At 40.0% G+C, this 15,625-nt stretch overlaps 1 protein-coding gene across 4 annotated transcripts in view; it reads left to right on the top strand.

The window, feature by feature from the left end:
• LOC148396452 (neural-cadherin-like) overlaps positions 1 to 15,625 on the top strand; it is an 85,648-nt gene that overhangs the window by 55,012 nt on the left and 15,011 nt on the right. For all 4 annotated transcript variants that reach the window (XM_088379596.1, XM_088379597.1, XM_088379595.1 and 1 more), the window contains 12 exons: positions 666 to 809; positions 2,129 to 2,412; positions 2,894 to 4,502; positions 5,115 to 5,208; positions 6,050 to 6,234; positions 6,961 to 7,190; positions 7,667 to 7,944; positions 10,407 to 10,621; positions 12,470 to 12,597; positions 12,936 to 13,063; positions 14,763 to 14,886; positions 15,295 to 15,484. In XM_088379596.1, coding sequence (XP_088235722.1) covers positions 666 to 809; positions 2,129 to 2,412; positions 2,894 to 4,502; positions 5,115 to 5,208; positions 6,050 to 6,234; positions 6,961 to 7,190; positions 7,667 to 7,944; positions 10,407 to 10,621; positions 12,470 to 12,597; positions 12,936 to 13,063; positions 14,763 to 14,886; positions 15,295 to 15,484 — 3,609 coding nt within the window. The remainder of the gene's footprint in view (positions 1 to 665; positions 810 to 2,128; positions 2,413 to 2,893; positions 4,503 to 5,114; positions 5,209 to 6,049; positions 6,235 to 6,960; positions 7,191 to 7,666; positions 7,945 to 10,406; positions 10,622 to 12,469; positions 12,598 to 12,935; positions 13,064 to 14,762; positions 14,887 to 15,294; positions 15,485 to 15,625) is intronic.

Here is a 15,625-nt window from a genome sequence, read left to right as displayed (position 1 = left end):
GGCAAAAACATTTGTAAACTTATAAACATTTAACTAACAGACTTTTTTGAATCTGGAGTCTGCTAAAAAGTCTTGGCTTCATTCATTTGTTAGCCAACAATACTGTACTCTATTTTGAACAAAAAAGTCGACAGTATAATGAGGATGGAATGAGTGAGGCACAGATGAGGCAAAAACATTTATAAACATTTAACTAACAGACTTTTTTGAATCTGGAGTCTGCTAAAAAGTCTTGGCTTCATTCATTTGTTAGCCAACAATACTGTACTCTATTTTGAACAAAAAAGTCGACAGTATATTGGGATGGAATGAGTGAGGCACAGATGAGGCAAAAACATTTATAAACTTTTAAACATTTAACGAACAGACCTTTTTGAATCTGGAGTCTGCTAAAAAGTCTTGGCTTCATTTATTTGCCAACAATACTAAAACCAATAGTTCATATAATTTGCGTCAACGCTTTTATAATACCGCTGTGCCTGATCCTCATGCCAACAAGTCACATTCTGTCAAGTCAGATGGAATTTCCTCTGTTTGACAATGATTCTTGAAGTTTAACGAGGGAAGAACGCACATGATAAACATACGTATCTGTCGAAATGGAACCTCCATTTGTCCTGTGATTTTTCTGATTTCTCTCTTGCCATTCTATCCTTGTGGTACAGACGCGGCATACGTTCGTGTTTTCATCAGTGATGTCAACGACAACAAGCCAGCCTTTGTTCAGAGACTTTATGAAGTGGCCGTGGATGAGGACGCAGATGTTGGTCTGGCTGTTGTCACTATCAGTGCTATTGATGATGATGAAGGTATGCATGATGAGTAAACTGGGTGAGGAGGAACAAAGAAGATTTAATGAGACTCAAACGAAACCCAAAGGCATCAGAAAAATTTTTACCATTTTGTTCACCTTATTACTTTCTAGAACAGCAACCTTTTTTTGAGTGATGTACTCTCTGTTAAATATTTGTAGTGCCTTAACATACCTACAGGGGTACACAAACCCCCATTTGAAAACCACTGTTTTCAATGGCACTCCCCCAAAATATAACAATTATATTTGGAGTCTGTTGTGTGGAGTCCCTTTAGTGATAGTTAAAAGAGTGTGCCATAAAATGGCCCCATGATCAGTACTATCTAATCTCAACTCAAATGAAATCACTTATCTGACACTGATTTAATGCAGTGGATTTAGAAGCACTCACAGTTTGGTAATGCACTGATGCACATATGTTCCAAAAAAGAGTGACAAGCTTCCACTCAGTGGGTGGGTGGGATTTAAGCAATAAAGCAGTTTCTCATCTTCCATATAGTAGTAGACTGTGATCCTGTAATCAGACACATTTAGGTCTCTTAATCTAGTATTTATGATGAGTGGGGGTGCATCTTAGACCGAATCACATCACTAATGATGGATAGTTGTGGACAGCAACCCCCAATATTAACACTGTTGCACTTAATGCTCAGTCTATCTTGTTTTAAAAAAAAAAAAAAAAATCCATCCCCGGGGTTGACCGCTGTAAACCTGCCAGGCCTCAGTGGGAGACTGGGCGCACTTTGTCAGTTTGGGTTGTGTTAATAGTACAGATTAGAGTATTTACATGGGATTGGAGCTACTTTAACCCAACAGTGTGATTGAAAGCAAATGCTGTACATTCCAGGAGATTATTTTATCTCATCCAATGTCAAGCCATTTGATTGAATTGTTTCAGAGGTCACTACGCACATTCAGCTCACCGCAGTGTTTGGGTTTGACTTTTCTTTTGTCTAGTCTTCTCTTTCAAATTAATGTGGTAGTAAACCTGGGAACATGAGCTACAAAGTTTCAATGTTATAAGGTATTCAGAACAAAAAGGGGATATATGAAAAACTGGCCTACTAATGTTTAGATCCTGGAGGAAATGAGGTGTAATGCATTTTTGTTCCAGACAAAAAATATACGACGTCAGTCTTGCAGAGAGATGCTTTATTGGCAACTGGGGAAAAAAGTACTCTGAATGCTATTCCATCTTAATCTATCTTTCCTGCGACCTCAATTTGTTTTTCTTGCAGAGAGTTACATTTGTTTATCATCAGAATAAGATCAGCCATTTCATATTTTCATGCATTTTTGTCATTCCTGTCACAGGTGCCAATGCCAAGTTGCGCTACCAAATAACGTCTGGCAACAAAGGTGGTGTTTTTGACATAGAGCCAGAGGTGGGGACAATATTCATTGCACAGCCACTGGACTATGAACAGCAGAAGAGGTACAAACTGCTGGTTCTTGCCTCAGATGGAAAGTGGGAAGATTACGCAGCTGTGGTGGTAACAGTGGTTGATAAGAACGATGAGGCACCGGTGTTCTCCATGAATGAATATTATGGATCAGTCACAGAGGAACTCGATGGGTCCCCAGTCTTTGTGCTGCAGGTAAGATACTTGGCTTGCAAGTGCTGTGAGGGTTTACATTGATATCCATAGGTGTGTATAGTGTGTATGAATAGTTGTCTGTCTCTGTGACTCCTCTTGTGTAGTACCAAATGTTTCGGGAAATGCTCACCTCCCTACACATTACAATCAGTATAGAAAAGAGATGGATTGCTACACAATTCAGTACATTCTACCGACACAGCTGGAATAATCCTCGATCAGTACTTTGTTACTTGTGTGTGTCGCTATATGCTTATCTGAATTATGTAACACACAAATTCAAAACAGCTTTGTGTCTGCTAGAGTTGTGCATCTTCATCCATTATCAAATAGATTAAAAAAAAATGTTGGATATGCATTCTTAAAAAATAGAGTTTTTTTCAAAGTAATTGTGGCTCCTTTGCAGGCAGCGGTAAAATTATTTTTAATCTGCTCTCGGTAAAAATCAATGAAAATCCATTTTTTGTCTTTATCTCTGCAGGTAACAGCAACTGACCCAGACAAGGATGCAGATCAGGGGGCCATACGATATTCCATTCATGGCCAAGGGGCAGAGTCACACTTTATGATCAACGACATTACGGGCGAGATGTATGCCCAGCGCACTATGGACCGAGAAGAGCGTGCTGTCTGGCGATTTGTTGTCATGGCAACAGACGAGGAGGGCGAAGGATTAACTGGTTTTACGGATGTTATTATCAATGTGTGGGACATCAATGACAATGCACCTCTCTTCTCATGCTTGCCAGATAATTGCCTGAGTAACATAGAGGAGAACTCTCCTCCTGGAACCTTTGTTGTGGAAATGACGGCAGTGGACCTTGATGATGCTGCTGTAGGCCAAAATGCAATCCTCACCTACCAAATCATAGAAAATGTACAGAACGCTAACAATGAAGACCTATTTACAATTGATTCCAGCACTGGCACAATATCAGTGGCATCTGACGGGCTGGATCGGGAGTTAGTGGACAGTCACCAGCTAGTTGTGGAGGCCTGCGATGGTGGTGGAATGACAAGTACAGCAACTGCCACCATTACCTTAACAGACATCAATGACCATGTGCCAAAGTTTCAGGAAGACAAGTGCAGTGCTCGTGTGCCTGAGAATGCTGATGTGGACGCTATTATTCTGGAGTTGGGTGCCATTGACCCTGATGCCGGCCCATACGGTCAACTGGCATTTTCTGTGATAGATGGAGACCTAGAGCAGCAGTTCTACATGGTTAGCCACAGACAGGATCAGATGGGTGTCCTGAGATTGAAGAGGAAGCTTGACTTTGAGAAGCCAGTGGAGCAAAGGTTTAACTTAACTGTCAAAGTAGAAGACTCCGAGTTCTCGAGCTTCATCCAGTGCCTGGTTATAGTTGAGGATGAGAACGATAATGCCCCTGTGTTTGCCCAGAGCTCTCATCTTCTCTCTCCTTTGAACGAGGATGTAGCTGTAGGAACCACTATCATCCAAGTGGAGGCTACCGACTCTGACTCAGGTTCGAATGGAGAGATTTCATACAGTATTCTTCCCCAGTCTGACCCATATGGACATTTTACAGTGAGCCCATCTGGTTTTATCACAGTCGCCAGGCCACTAGACCGAGAGACCGTGGCCAACTATAATTTGGTTGTAATAGCGACCGACCAAGGTAGACCAGCACTCACTGCCAATGTAATGGTCTACTTGTCACTGATAGATGTAAATGACAATGGTCCAGAGCTAGAGACAGTCTACAGTCCTGTAGTCTGGGAAAACAGTCCGGCACCTCAAGTGGTCAAGCTCAACACAAGCTCAACACTGCTTCAGATTTTGGATAGAGATACTCCAGAGCACGGGCCTCCTTTCATCATCTCCCTTCCTTCAGCCTATTTGGCTGATTTTCACCTTCAAGATCATGGAAATGGCTCAGCCACACTTACAGCGCTGCGAAGATTCGACAGGGAAAGGCAACGCAAATTCTTCTTGCCAGTGATTATGACTGACAGCGGCTATCCACCAATGACTGCCACAAGTACACTCACAATAACTATTGGTGACCAGAATGATAATGCCCATCAGGCAGGGGAGAAAGATATCTACGTGTATAGCCACAGGGGTGAGTTGCTCTTTCCCCTTTCCCTTTGTTTTGTTCCCTTTGCAAACTGATTGATAATACCAATAATGAAGGTACAGCTGAAGGTGAAGGTTTTTACTGCCATAACTGCAGTCTGGATTTGTAAGTGTGCAGTTCCAATTGGATTGTAATAGTTTGTTGTGTTTTCTTTGTAACTCAAAGCTCCTCTGAATATCTGATTTCAAAGAATCATCGTTACGATGTTTGACTTTTTTAGATTAAGAAGTAATACTTTGGTGTAAATTGGTTAAGTAAGATTCTTAGTATTTTTTTGCACGCAAAACTGTCTGAATGTGTGGGTAATGGTAAAAAACAGCACTGTGATTCATCCAGGCTACCATTGTTTACTCAGATACAGTCAGCTACTCTGGCACTGCAGGCTGATAATAACATAATCCATACTCAGATAGGCCGGTTTCCTGATGCTCCACACTCTCTGAAGTGGAGCGCTGGGAGCCCATTCTTCCTCGCAGTGGGCTCCACAGTTCTGATCATAATAAGTAGACAAGAATGCAAGATAAGGAGATAAGTGTGGGCATCATCAGAACTCATCCCAAAAGAATGGATGTGTGTTTGTGTGTTTGCCATAAACAGGAAGGACGGCAAATGTCACCCTGGGGAAGGTGTATGTGCTCGATCCTGATGACTGGGACAACAAAACCTACACTCTCGAGACGAGTGCAGCCAAGTAAGAGCTGCCAATAGAAATCATTGCATTCTTCAGGAAAACCTACATCCCGTGTGTGAAGATTAACTGCCGCTAGTTATTAGTGTCTTGTTGATTTCAGCCTGTTTTCTCACAAGACAAGATTGAATGTTTTTCACTGGAATAAATTGGCTTGACACATAACTCGAAAAATGCTTACGCTCATGCATCTTCACATTCATGTACACTTTTAAGTGATACTAATCGTGAACATCAACCGTGATTAGCATTAAAGAAAGTCGTTTTCTACTAACTACAAGAAATTGGAGCTCGCATACGGTCAATGATATTTAGAGACGTGACAAGCATATGCTCAGTGCGACTCCTCCAGGGATCTTAAGCAAATGCTTAATATTCAAAAACCAGAAGATCCGATAAGAAATACCAATTCCATATTTGTTTATTCATTCACCAATGTCTGACAGCTACCATGACAACTATCAAGCTCTTTTAGAAGCCTGTGGGGGTAAAGGATTAGCCTTTGTTTTCCCATTTCCTTAATGTTTTTTTTTGTGTATTTTTCAAATGAATCTAGACACTCATCTTCCTGGAGCAATTCCAAGGAAGGAAAAAAACCTACTTTTAAGGAAACCCTCCATCAGGTGTTTTCCATCACTGCAAGAGCTAATATACAAAATTAAAATAGTGTGGTGCACAGTAGAGCGCAGATTTAGCGGCGGCTGCCAAAATTCTCTCCAAGCAGGACTTTGGAAGGGATTATGCATAGTCTATCTATCGGTGTATTTAATCATTTTCTTGTTTGTAACAACAAAGTAACATCCCATTTTCCTCTCAACCTGAATTTTCTTCTTTCAATCTGCAGATATTTCAGTTTGAACCAAAGCTCAGGAGAGTTGACTATTCGACAGAACACGCCAGTAGGGAGTTACTGGATGAGGATTGAGGTGTCTGATGGTGTGTGGCCTGACGTGATATCCGGGGTTAGAGTTCATGTTAGAGAGCTGGAGGAAAAAGCAGTTCGGTCATCGGCCTCTCTACGTTTGACTGGTAATTTACGTCCTGGAGCAATGAATGAAAAATTCACATCTTGTTTCTTTTTATTTATTTTCTTATTAAGGCTCATCCTGAGAGAGTCAGCAAAATGTAATTATTGTGGCACTTTTCACTTAGTGATTAGCAGATTTTCAATCCAACATGAAACTAATATGATGTCATGCTTTTTAGCTTTAATAATTTGATTTCAAGATCAATCAAGCTTTATAAGCCATCCATTGAATTTGCTGTAACAGTTTGTGTATTCATTTTTTCTGTCAGTGCCTTCACAAATCAGAGTTATAAAGGTCAAATTGGCTGTGTCAGGTAAAGTCCTTGACATTTAAAAGCCAATCGGGGACCAGATTCAAAGGCTATTATGGAAGCCTCTGTGACAAGTCATTATCATTTTGGAAGATTAAAGATGATATATTCTCCATATATTATTGGAAGGTGGCCTCAAAGATAGACTAGACTTTGCTACATAATTTAAATGCTCCTTAAATTGGTCTTGGTTTCTGTGGCCCACTCTTTGTTGATGTAGGGACTAACATTTCCTTCAAGAATCAAAACATATCCGCTTGATTTGCAGCCAACCTTGGCATATGGACATATTTAGGTGGATCAATAGTATGTGATGTTGGACTTCCTCTTGTGCTAATTCGAATGCTCTGAGACTTTGATCATTGACGACTCATTCATTCATATCCCACGAACATTTCCTCTCTTTGTTTCCCAAAGGCATAACCTCAAGAGATTTTATCGACTCTCATGTCGAGAGGAAGAGTCAGCTGGAGACACTCTGGGACTTCCTGTCTGAGACCCTGTCTGTCAGACCGGGCAGCATTAACATTTTCAGCATTGCCGATAGGAAGGAGAAAACACTAGACATCCATTTCTATGTGCTGTCTGATACAGGCTTCATGCACTCAGAGAAGCTGCATGGGGTTCTTGCTGCACAAAAGAAGAAGGTATTTATCCTGATTTGTATGATAGATGAAAAAAGTGCTTGAATACTACACAGTACAATTGGGGGTTTGAGAGGAAGAAATAAAATGGCAATTTCTGCCCACATAAACCTTTGTCTTTTTATTGCTGCTTTGTTTTTGCAATCCATTTCCTGTCAATTTTAAAATTTCTCTATCACAGTGCCTTTTTCTACTGCTTGGTACTGCATTTCTTAATTACCCTGTCAGTCCTAAACATACCCCGCTGCTTTTTGGCAAACCCTTTTAGATTATTCAAATAATATGTTGTATGTAGATTAGAGGATGTTTTCATGTGACATGCTGCAAAAGTCATGTTAACCCCCCCCATGTTCATTACAGTAGGACTTCACATCACTGTCAACTCAGAAGATACTAAACCTCATATGTTCATTGACAATCATTTTGTTAACCATTGATGTCTCCTTTCCTTTTCCTTTTCTTACCTACTTCCTCTGCAGCTGCAGTCGCTGTTGAGTGCTAATGTAAGCCAAGTCCAGGTGGATGAGTGCGTGCACGCTGACTGTGAGGCAGCAGGTGGCTGCACCACGCAGCTGACCATCAGCGAGTCGCCTACCCTGGTAGACACTGATGAGTTATCCTTAGTCTCCGTAAAGGTGACAACCTCAGCCCTCTGTGGTTGCATAGCCAGAGAAATGACTCATCAAAGCTGCTCCTCTTACTCCAGTAACCCCTGCCTAAATGGGGGAACCTGCATCGATACCCAGAACGGATACAGGTGAGCCCAATACCAGTGTAACTGCTCTTCTCTTGTCTCCTACTAAGATCTACTAAACCCCGTTTCTCACTGAGCAGCAAAGGTTGGCGATGGTTTGTGCATGGCCCAAATAACGATTTTACGCCAGGGTCCGTTCAAAGTCCAAATAGGTCTCAGACATTTGCCAGACATTCGTCAACAGTTTTAATGGTTTAGTTTTTCTTGATTGAAGATCTTCAAAATTTCTTTGTGACAAGAAGAAACTGTTTACAACTGTTTGCAAACCTTTAGGAACCCTGCTGAAAAGGCATAATTTGCCAAACACTCAAGGCTCAGGGAGATACGTGCTTAACAGTGAGACACCCTGATGAATGAGGCTAGAATTACTAACACAAATTCCCACGACAAAAACTTGCAACTTGACCTGACTTTGCTAACTTCTCTGCTCTGACGTCAATTGAATATGGAACAGAGGGATTTAAAAAAAACATGCCACATGCATCTATCCATTATTTGAACCACTATGGGCAATTTAGAGTGCTCAATCGGAACGTGGGAGGAAACTGAAGTACTCGGAGGAAACTCAGACAGGGACGTGGAGAACATGCAAACTCCACACCACAACGCCGAAGCCAAAATGAAACCCCTCATTTCTGAACTGTGAAGCGACGTGCTAACCAGTGCAATGCTGTGCCATCAAAAGATTTTTTTACATTTACATCCCCTTTTTATTACTGCTGCAAAGTTCACTTCTTCCATGTTATAGAAAGAATTAATGTTCTGTAACCTTTGCATCATGCGCATTGACGTAACCCGTAAAACTCCACAGTATGATTGTAATTATCGAGAAACCTTTAAAATGTGTGGTCTCTTTGGGACTCAATGGTTCTAGCATGCAGTACATTCCATGTTAACACTAATGCTCAGATTAAATAAATATAGGGCAGGGGGATTAATCCAACTTGGGGCCTCTCTGCTCACAACTTTAGAAAATCACATTTAATTCCATTTACGTAGCAGTTTGTCAGAGCCATATTCTTCAAAGCATGGATGCGCAAAACCCATTTGCTCTCATCTATTTTTTTTTTTTTAACTTGGCTGTGTTGTAGCTTCTCTGCTGCATTGAGCCCTTGTTATGTGAGAAGAATATCACCCTATATGCACTGAATATGCTCTGCTATGAATGCAGTAAAGCCTAAAATGTAACTTTTGCTACCGTTATACGTGGACATAGCAAAGCAGCTCCAGACAGCAGTTGATTAGATAATGTCAGTTGGAGGTGAAAAACTACAGTATCACTTCTGTTGAGTTACTCAGGTAGTGGCTCTCATGAGTCTGAGCAGTAAAAGAGTGAGAGGTCCTGGTTGATGTGAACATATGTATGCATAACACTTCGCTCTGCATAAGCCATCTATATAGGTGAGCAAGATCAGTATTCCTGACATGCATCGCCCTCTGCAGAATAAACATCAATGTGGCCCTAACAGCCTCAATACACACAGCACTCCTCAGGCGTTGCATGGAAATAGATGAGTGTGACATTATCAGCAAAGCCACCTTGTCTCACATACCGCCAGAGAAGGAGACAAGAAGAGATCAACCAGTCAATCTCCTCCATCATGGTGACTAAATGAGGTGTTTGTCGTTGAGGCATGCTTCTTCTGGGGTTGAGGTTTTATGATTTCATCCATCTTAACCAACATGGTCATTTAACAAGGAACCTAGACTTTGAGAACATAAACACAAAACACCATTACTGAAGAGGCTTGAGAGACGAGTGACACGACTTACGTTTTTTTTTTTTTTTAATTTATTTATTTATTTATTTATTTTAGATACAAACCACTAACACAGGCAAGATCAAACATGAGATGTGAACATACAATGTGCAGATATATACGTATATGGGGTATGAATGATGTCAGGCTTGACTATCAATCTTTGTTGGTTTGGGGGGTGGGGGGTTGGAATAAACAATTGGTATTTCCATTAATTTCAATGGATACATATTTTTTTAAGATTCAGGGAGAGTGTGGATATGGAACCAGTTAGATTTTCATCTTAAAATTTATGTTGGATAACTTGGTCTAGCTCAAATCCCTGTTTTGTTTCAACTCCAAATAGTTTGATGGTGTTGCGATCACGGCTCTCAAGTTCTTTCACACTAAACTCAACCAACTACGTATGAGAACTCCTGATTTACATGAGCTGTCTCCAGTTGCTGTGATGACCTGAATAAATGCATGTCGCACTCACAAATATTTAATGATTTAATGTAATCCCCAAAGCCCTCTGAGGCTAATGATCAATTGATTGGAGTATGTTTTCTGCCACCTATTGGCAAAGTCCACGGTTGACTTTGTTTGTGTGTAAACAATGTCTCACTCGGCAAAGAAAATTGGTGTGAAGATTTCAACACAGATACTTTCCTTTTGTGGTAGCTCAATTGTTTTTCTGATTTGTCGTTCTTCATGGTGCTGCAGGTGTCGATGCCTCCCTCAGCATGACGGTCCGGACTGCCAGCAGACAAGACGTAGTTTCCTTGGCAACGGCTACGCCTGGTTTCCTCCCATAAAGCCATGCTTTGATAGCCATCTTTCCCTGGAGTTTATGACAGAGGAAGATGACGGACTGCTGCTGTATGCCGGCCCGTTGGCCACTCTTCTGCCTGGAGATGTTGAAGACTTCATGGCAATAGGTAAAGGCAGGTCTCAGTAATTAAATGTGTGCCACGGAGCCTCTGGAACATAATTGCTTGAACTCTTGGATTTCAGTTTGAGTCTTTAATAACTGGATAGTATCGGAGCTCAGCATATATGAGGTGTTGCTTTAATTTTATTTTTTTGTCAATGCACTGTTGACATTTCATACTGATTGGCCTCAATAATGTGACCCGACACCTGAATGAGATCCAATAAAAAATATATACCAAAAGTTGTGCCTTTACAGAAATAAAGTTGACTTTAATTGAAAATATTACTGGCATTAATTCAACAATATGAGAATTATTGTGGTTTAATGGTGTTCAACTTTATTGCATCATAAGAACTGACGGAATCAAATTATCAGACAGCTTCTCGTATGATGCACTGCAATTTTACGTGCAGTCGATTTTTTTTTACCACATGTACGTGGACAAATTTCATGATTTGAACTAAAGTTAGTTTTTCAAGTACTGTCGGTCCAAGATACAATTCTCAAATTGGCTTTATTACTTAAATATTGCAAGTCCTTTTTGGTTTCATTTGAAAGTCTTGGATTTACACCAACAAACTCTGAAATTGGAGGCAGACATGCTTACCAGTCAGCCATTTTTGCCTCTGTTTCAGAATATAAAATGTTGACATGAATAACAATGCTATAAATCATGGAAAGGCAACTGAGGGCCAGTAATTTACTGTCTCTGAGTGGCCTCTTGATTAATCCCCGCCACCACCCCCCAAAAATTAAGTAGCATTTGTTGATAATACGCCACCGTTCCACACAATAATTCGGATATATATGCAAAATAAATGTCTTAATCTATTGTCAGAGATGCGTTTTGCATTCCCTATGACAGTGATGCTCTTCTCCAGCTTTGATTGGATGTAATTAGCATGCAATTTCTATCAAATTGTGTGGTTTAAAATCATGCTGCAACATTTATTTTCATTTACGCATACAACCTTTGACATTGTCAATCATTACTTTCCAAACAGCATGTATTTCATTTTATTCAAATTTTGTGATAATTTATTCAAGCTAACCCACTTCTTATTTAGTCATTTGTGATTCCAAAAGCTCCTGCAAATTTCCCCCAGCACAGTGAACATTTGCATTATCTGCAATAAAAACCATCAATGTTTTGACTAAAACCGCATTGGCTGTCTGAATGAAATTGTCCAATCCTGTTATGAACTGTTTCCCCGTATTTTAGAGAACTAATTATGAATTGCAACTCCGTTGTTTTCCTCATTCTGTCCATTTTTTGGCATGTGCAAAATTGCTTCCTTGTGAGTTTCCTTTTGTTAAATGGTTTGGAAATGTTTTCTCAATGTTCACTGGTCATTAGTCACACCATCTGCTCCTCAATAGGTTTCAGGTTTGAAGTACCCAGCCTACATCCTCTCGAAACAATGCATTAAAAATGTAACTCTTAGGCCTCCATATATACTAGAAGAAAAAATAGAATAGTGGTGGCAATTCAAAAAGTGTGATTTATTTTCATCAAAGTAGTGCCACTTGTGATTTATCTTGTATGTTGTATTTGGATGAATTAAGTCTCAAGAGGATTTCACTCTTTCTCTAACACTGCTTTAGTTTTCTCTCTGTGGTTCATGGCTGTCCACATCATTTTCCAAATTATATGCTTGTTTTTCTATACAGTGTAGCGTTTCCCTCGTCCCATGAGACTTTTGCCTGCATGCATAATCAAGATATTCATCATGTATTCCTTCATAATGCTTTTCTTTTTGACCTTGCCTTCTTGTGGAATTTTTATTTGGTTGTTATTTTAATAATTGTTTTTATTCATGCATATTAATGTTGATTTATATCCTCCCTACAGAGGTGATTGGTGGAGCTCCCAGTCTGAAAATAAACCACGGTTCTGGTAGTCTTGTTCTCCAGTTAATAAACCGTGCTGGACTGGCTGACAGACGCTGGCATCGCCTTGATGTGAGGAGCAACGGAAAAGTAAGAAAAATCATATTTATGATGTTAACACATGAAGATTACTGGCTGGTCAAGCGCAAACTTTTGCTCTCTTTATTGCTTGAACCAACTTCCCTCCAGATTGTTAAATATAAGGGCCATCTCACCAGGCCCCGCCTCTTAAAGACTACACAGACGCATACAATTTATTTCATGCATTTTACACTTGCCACCTTTTTCAAACGTCTACTATGTTGTTAGAAGGTGTTTTAATAAGTACATTTCTCTAACTTGTGTGTGAGGGGTAAAACAAAACAAATAAGGGATTTCTACAATTGTGTCAGTAGCATGGCATTCACTGTACATGTCCCCATTTTAAGGAAGTGATCTTTACTCTGGATCGATGTTCCACTGCAATTGTCATGGAGACAGAAGGCGTGGATTCTTGGGCGATGACAGAGGACCGCTCTTCCTGTGAAATTCGAGGGATAACACCTAAGCGGGATAAGTAAGTTCTATCCAAAAAAGAGAACACACGAGACAAACAAATGATTTACTCTGTATTCTCAAGGATATTATGGAAGTAGAGTTAACTTCTATGTATGCTGGTGAGTAACCAAGAGATTCCCGGAAAACCTTCCAGACATTCACTTGTTTATATTCTTGTTTGTTCATGGCCACAGAGAAAGAAATCACTCAAACATACACTGTATTATAGCAATAAAATACAGCTATTCATCACATATATGTGGAGTATTTATATTGTATTTACGATGCGTCTAGTTCCGCAGTCTTTGTCGGGGCAAATCCATATAAAAGACAACATAGTTTTGCGAACTGATAAATTATATTCATGAAATATATTTCAAGCTGTCCTACACACATATGTGGCTAGAATTAAACCATTATCTATATATGTATCCATTTTCTGTCCCACTTACATGGGTCAAGTTTCCCTTAAAATTGAAATAATCTAAAAGGGTGTCAAGAGCAGCTTTTTCTTTTCTTCTTCCGCTTGCGTGCTTCTGCTGCAATTCTTGAAGGTCAGCTTTTGTTCTAGCCTCTTCTGGAAGCAGTTGCTGACTCCACCCATTTGCATTCTTTGGCAACTAAGTTCCTTTTTTGGATAACACATGTGCCCATGTCTTCGTCATCATCCCTCTTTCCTTTACCAACATGTTCATTACAATCTGGAGCAATCCAGATTCTCCCTCCACCTGGTGTGCTCAGATCTGCTTCATCGAGTTCCTTCCAGAATTTCTCTCGCTCATGTTATTGACACGCTACCTGTGGGACATTTCTAATTTCTTTAAACTTAATATGCTCAATTTCAAGTTTGTGACACACTTTTCACCTCCAGGACATTCTTAACTAAATGTTTTTCTTTAAGATAACACTGACTCCATTTTCTGTTCCCATTTATACCTTGGTAAAACAATTTGAAGCTCATGTCAAGCAACTTCCTATCTTTTCCTGTCATAGTCCCATTATTAAACTTGTCAAGACTGTTCTTTCTTTTTGTCTTTCCACCTTCGACCCAATGTAGATGAATTTCCACCGGTGCCCTGTAGGTTAATGGCGCCGATGTTGTAAACTTGAGCCGCGACCGGGCCCGTATAGAATTCTTTGGATGAATGCTCAAAATGTTTGGCACTTTTAAACCAGACGCCCTTCCTCACTTAACCTTCTGTATTTACCTTGGCTTGGGACTAGCCGACAGTTGGCACTGGTTTGTGCTCTTGTACAGCTGCATAAAAATAAGCTGTAAAAAAGATCACTGCAAATCAATTCTTCCTTCAGTTTTCAAAAACCTTTACTGAAAAACAATGTTTAAAAATGAAAATGTTTTGTTCATTTTTATGGAATCTGCCTGAATACATAACTATATATACTGAATAGATTCTTCCCTACAATCAGTGGATGTAACAAAGAATATACAGTCTGTTTTCATTTTCTTTCTCCGGTTCGATGAAATACTGTGGTTTGTGGTCTTGTTGCCAGCTATTTTTCAAAATGAAACAGAACAGGAACAAAATGTGACCTTTGTTGTCAGGAAGCAGTAAAAGTGATGACAGGCTCAGCGAGTAAAGAATGAAACCATACATTTCAGTGTTGACAGCTTCTGTGGTTTTGCTGTTTGCAATGCCTTTTCAAATTACATTCTGTTCACACATATATTGATACTTTTATTTATTTTCCTGTCCCAGGTATCTGGATGCAAGTCACGTTTTACAGCTCGGAGGGGTCAACAGGAACATATCATATGAATACCCACACCTGCAACACAAACATTATATTGGATGTATAAGAAACCTACGTTTGGACAGCAAGGTAATGCAGCAGTAGAAGCGCTTTGTTCGAATTCACAAGAGAGTGCTGAATGAAAAGGTGGTTGGACTGTAAAGTACGCATTCTCTGTTTTTCTTTGCTAACTTGAATCATTGTTAGAGAAAATAATGTTAAAATTATTTCCAATGTATTTTCAAGGTTGTGCAGCAGAAGAGTGTGTTCTTAACAGTTTTGTCTTTGTAGTCAACAAGCAATGTAACATTAGTGATGGAACTCTTTGCCAGGGTGATAGATAGACAGAGAGACAGACAGACAGACAGACAGACAGACAGACTCTTTGCAATTGTGCATGTCAAAACACACAGTTGCTGAAGTATTTAGAACTACATCTGTATTTATTAATTTTGTATTCTAGACTAATTTTTTGCCCTGCTGCCACCTTCTGCTCAGCTTTATGACCTCGGTTCTCCAGCTGAATCGGTAAACAGCTTCCCAGGCTGCTCTTTCATGGATGACCACTGCGCCAACACAGAGGAACAACAACCGGCCTCCTGTGGCAAGATGGGGCGTTGCAATGACGAGTGGAGTTCTGTCGGCTGCCAGTGTGAATCCGGCTTTACTGGGTCACAGTGTAACCAGTGTAAGCACTTTGAATCACTGTCAATGACTGCTGAAGCTTTTGGGAAAAGCAATGGTGTTAAAATGTTTAACCTCACAGCAAACAATCTTTAAAAAACAAAACAAAACAAAAACTGTCCCCAAGTGACAAGATTGCCTTGCC

This window comes from Syngnathus floridae, chromosome 6, assembly GCF_059516105.1.
Source record: "Syngnathus floridae isolate MCC-2025c chromosome 6, RoL_Sflo_1.0, whole genome shotgun sequence".
NCBI lineage: Eukaryota > Metazoa > Chordata > Actinopteri > Syngnathiformes > Syngnathidae > Syngnathus > Syngnathus floridae.
Note: the sequence above shows the minus strand (reverse complement) of the source record. Positions and strands in the feature narration are given on the sequence as shown.